Here is a 4,381-nt window from a genome sequence, read left to right on the forward strand (position 1 = left end):
CTGTACTGCAAACTCATTGTCTATCGCTCCAAAGTAGAAAATATTGGGGAAACCTAGTCTCAGCTTTTACATTTACTGGTTATTAAGAAGGGAACTCCAGCATACTAACACCAGGATAATAAACTAATTATTTTTGGGAAAGCTGTTTCAAAAACAAGTCATCAAGTGCCAAAGCCCATGTTGATGGAACACATGTAATCTGAGCTCTAAGGCAGGGGTCAGCAACATCCAGGCTCCCAAGTCACTGGATCTGGCCTGCAGAGCCAGAAGGCCTTGCCTCTGCCCATGCCTGTGCTGTGGCCAGGCAACAAGGATCTGTACTGGGGCCAGTTGCACCTGCATCACTGCCACTTTTCCCTGCCCCCCTGCTCCCCAGCTGCACCAGGGGCACAACTTCCAGCCAGTGGGGAACTGAGCCAGGACTGGCCAGTTTCCAGCTGCACCCCCACTGTAGCTGAAAAGTGAGGACACACACAACACCCCCTCGTTACTGATGCACCAAAGCTATCTGGCCCATGCCAGACTTGAGCCAGGTTGTTCTGGCCTACAGCTTGAAAAGCTTGCTGGCCCCTGCTCTAAGAAGAAAATAGCATCTACTCCAGGAAGCCAGCCAAGAAAAAGATATGATTCAATACAAGAGAGGCTTGGTGTAGTTAATGGAATTAAACAATTTTTTAAGGGTAGCTGAAAGGAACATTTTAAGACTTAGAAAAAGTAGGACAGTTCAGTCACAGCCAAGGAGCTGTTTTTAAGTGATAAATCTAGTGTGGGAAAGGTTTGGGTTTTTTTTATTTATTTTTAAACAGTCTAGTTAGAGATCAGCCTGTACCACAGATTCCATCCATGAACCACCCACCCCTCTGCCAGTAAGGGAGATCTATATGAAAATAGGATCTTTTCTTCCCAAGGTCTTCTTTTATTCCTACTTAAAGCAGTCCTTTATTTACAGCATCTTGATGGGCTGGTGTATAACCTGATCTCCACAATCAGTGGCTGAGAGATGTACAATGATTGTAGGACACTTCATTCAGGATAAGTAGCAAAATTAAACTGATCATTTAAATTTTTACCCTACATTAGAATAATTCTTTATCTTTCCAGCATTGCAGAGGAATGTTTAAACAAAAGTATTTCAATGTTTCACAAATCTCTTTCATATGAGGTTTTAAGAAAGAGAAATGAATGCTATTTGAACATACAGTATAACCTCATAAATCTGGAATTATTGAAAATCTGGCACTGTTTAAAACTACATTCAATTGGGGAGTAGCAGCAGCCAGTCCCAGAGCAGAGAAGGGGGAAGCTTGCACATGGCAGCTACCACCGCCATCCACCATCCCGCATGCAGCCGCTGCTCTGGGACCAGGCACCCCCCATCCCCGCCAAACCCCTCCAGTTTCAAACATCTGGAATTTTCACATTTCCAGCAGATGCTTGGTCCCGAGCATGCCAGATTCATAAAGTTATACTGTATCTTAAAAATATGTTTGTTTCTGAGATAACCAATATGGGTTCTATTAAGAAACCCTCTAAGCATGATTTTCCTCTCACCTGAAACATTCATATTAAATGCAGAGTAGATTTATAGCCAGGTTACATGAGGTCTGAAACTAAGGGGGTTAAAGCTGAAACACTAGCAATAGCACAGTCAGAGTCACATTGTAACACAAGCAGCAAAGGTCTTAAATACAGTTAATATCCCCTGGATGCTCACACTCTGCTCATTTTCCATGGAGTAGATTCCATATTTTGTGTCTCCCCGATTGCCAGGAACCAAGCCCAGATCTGTGACTCTCATCTCTCTCTGGAACATTGACAGGTCTCTCTTGTAGGCCCGGATCTTGCTCATCATTTGGTTGCGGAAGGGCAGTGGCGCATGCTTCAATTCTTCTTCCATCTCCCGCAGCTTTAGTAAGAAAGAGTAGTTACAAAAAGCCCCAGATTCATTCTGTGACCAAACTAGGATGTCACAATATGTCCCAACAAGGCTCTGCTTTGAAACTGACCAACATCCCAAGCCATGCACCTAGTTTTGAGAGAAAGACAACTGAAGCTGCCTTCATCTAATACAGAGACCTCATACACAGGTCTAAAGGTCCCCAGCCAAATACAGTGCTGTGTACCAAACCCGTGGTCCTCATAAATCACACCTGGATGTTAAATATAAGAGTTAACAGGTTACATAACTCTACAGTTCAAGAACATAGCAAACCTCTTTGTTAAATGACCCTTCCTCTCTAAAAAGAGTCTGAAACTAAAAGACAAATCTTAACAGCTCTGTACCAACATATGGCAGAACATTCTTTGAATTAAGATCTCAGGTTTGTGCTTCATTCCCTTTCCATATTTTTAATATTTCCATGTGGTAGTTGGAAGTGCCATGCCATTGGTACCTTCCATAATTTGATATGCATTGTTAGATGCTATTCCAGCAGCACAGGTGAGTTTACTTAGTGTAAGTCTCTAGCATACACATTTACCCTGATGTAAGACGCTGTGTAATGTTCTGAGGAAAGAGCACTGCAAAAATTATGATTTTCTGATTGTATGTTGACAGCTATATTTTTTCTCCTTCTGATGTTGCCTAACATAATACTTTCCCATCACATCTATAAGATAGTCAATCCAAGATCCCTAGTCTGACTATCCAGACCCAAATGCCAAGGCTCAGGATTGTGACAGAATGTGGTAGTATTTTGTAATACTTCTATGGTATGATGTCTGAGGCTCCGTACCTTGATTATATGCTGCTACCCTTCTGAGGTTAAAGGGGTTAACTTCCACCCTGGACTACAAGAGGGTAGCATGTTGGTTTCTATATGTTTGGCTGGTGGAAAATGGGTCATTAGGAAATGAATAGGGCAATCTCTTGAGCATATACTAACAACCTTTTAGAGAAGCAGGATGTTGGCTGCTGTGGTCCCCCCACTTTAACTGAGGCAGGTTATAGTGTTATGTTGTGTAAGGGTTGATGGTAGTTGTACTAAGACGTTAGATTATGGCATTGATTATAGGATGGTTTGGATAAGGATGATCCCGCCTCAGGCAGGGGGTTGGACAAGATCAGGGGTCAACAACATTTTTGGGCAGAATGCCAAAAACACCTGTAACCTTGACTTATAAGATATTGACATGCCGGGGTGGACAGCAAGGGAGCCACAAGGTGCCCGATCCTTGCTGTGGCAGTGTTGCCCCAAGCCCCTTCCATGCCATCTGCCCCAAGGGGTGCATGTCAAGCAAAATGCCTTTGTGTGCCACGCTCTGGCACCTATGCCAGGGGTTGCCTACCCCTGAACTAAATAGCCTCTGGAGGTTCCTTCTAGCCCTACTTCTTTTGTAAGTGAATTCAGAGGATCATAGAGAACTAGCTTGGTGATTATGAAAGAAGCCCCAATAACTGGAGATTAACTTGTAACTACTGGTACCCAGGACCCCAGATTAAAGGAACTAGGCAAAAACAAACTGGCTACAAAGCAGGAAACAAGACTTTTGAACTTCAGCCCCTGTTCTACCCTTCCTCCTAACAGCTCCAGTCACACGTTTACCGTTTCATTTGCTTCCCGTTGTTTCTCATCAAATTCTCGTATTAGTTTCTTCTTCTCTTCTAAGGAAGAAAGCAGAAAGTATATCAGACACACCAGAAAAACATCAGTACAAGCCACAAGAAGACATGTCACAGAAAAGCTCAAGTTGAAAGGAAGGGGCTGACTAGAAGGATACCAGGCAAAAATTCACCGTAAAATGAGAACCTGTCAGTAAATTATGAAGGGCCGGACAACTTAAATACACACAAATCAATACTGGCCAGCAGCCTGTCAGACCTACAGCCTGAAATAATTTATTGATTTTTTCTAGTCAAGAAATCACTATTCCCAGAACAGTCCTGAGCAATGTCCTTAACTCAGGATGCAGATATATGTGGTATGCATGTCATAAGCAGCTATGTATTTCAGCATACAAATTCTACAAGTTGAATAGATGGGGCAGTCAAAAGGGGGCAGGAGAGCATATAACCCTCCGTGGCTCACTAAAAACATCCAGGAATGTCTCCTTGCCAAAAAGGAGGCTTACTCCCAATGGAAAGGAGGGGTCATCACTAAGGAAGACTATTCTGCAGTTGCTCGGGGATGCAGGGGGATGGTTAGGAAGGCCAAGGCAGAGATGGAACAGGGGCTGGCTTCCCGGATTAAGGACAACAAGAAGTCCTTTTTTAAATACATAGGGAGTAGAAAGAAGGCCCCAGGAAATGTGGGGCCCTTGCAGGACAAGATGGGGAATCTGGTTGTCACGCCAGATGACAAAGCCAACATATTTAATAACTTCTTTGCCTCTGTCTTCCTCAGTAAGGACCAGAACTGCCACCTCCCTGCTGGGCCCCCTT

General features: G+C 43.6%; 1 protein-coding gene across 1 annotated transcript in view; it reads right to left on the reverse strand.

The window, feature by feature from the left end:
* Positions 1 to 4,381, reverse strand: part of VTI1B (vesicle transport through interaction with t-SNAREs 1B) — a 28,711-nt gene that overhangs the window by 18,471 nt on the left and 5,859 nt on the right. The window contains exons 2-3 of the mRNA XM_019519195.1: positions 3,546 to 3,604; positions 1,715 to 1,906 (exon numbers count right to left, since the gene is read on the reverse strand). Of these exons, the coding sequence (XP_019374740.1) occupies positions 1,715 to 1,906; positions 3,546 to 3,604 (251 nt within the window). The remainder of the gene's footprint in view (positions 1 to 1,714; positions 1,907 to 3,545; positions 3,605 to 4,381) is intronic.

The sequence above is a fragment of the Gavialis gangeticus genome, unplaced genomic scaffold (genome assembly GCF_001723915.1).
Source record: "Gavialis gangeticus isolate Ggan-Ray unplaced genomic scaffold, GavGan_comp1, whole genome shotgun sequence".
Lineage (NCBI taxonomy): Eukaryota > Metazoa > Chordata > Crocodylia > Gavialidae > Gavialis > Gavialis gangeticus.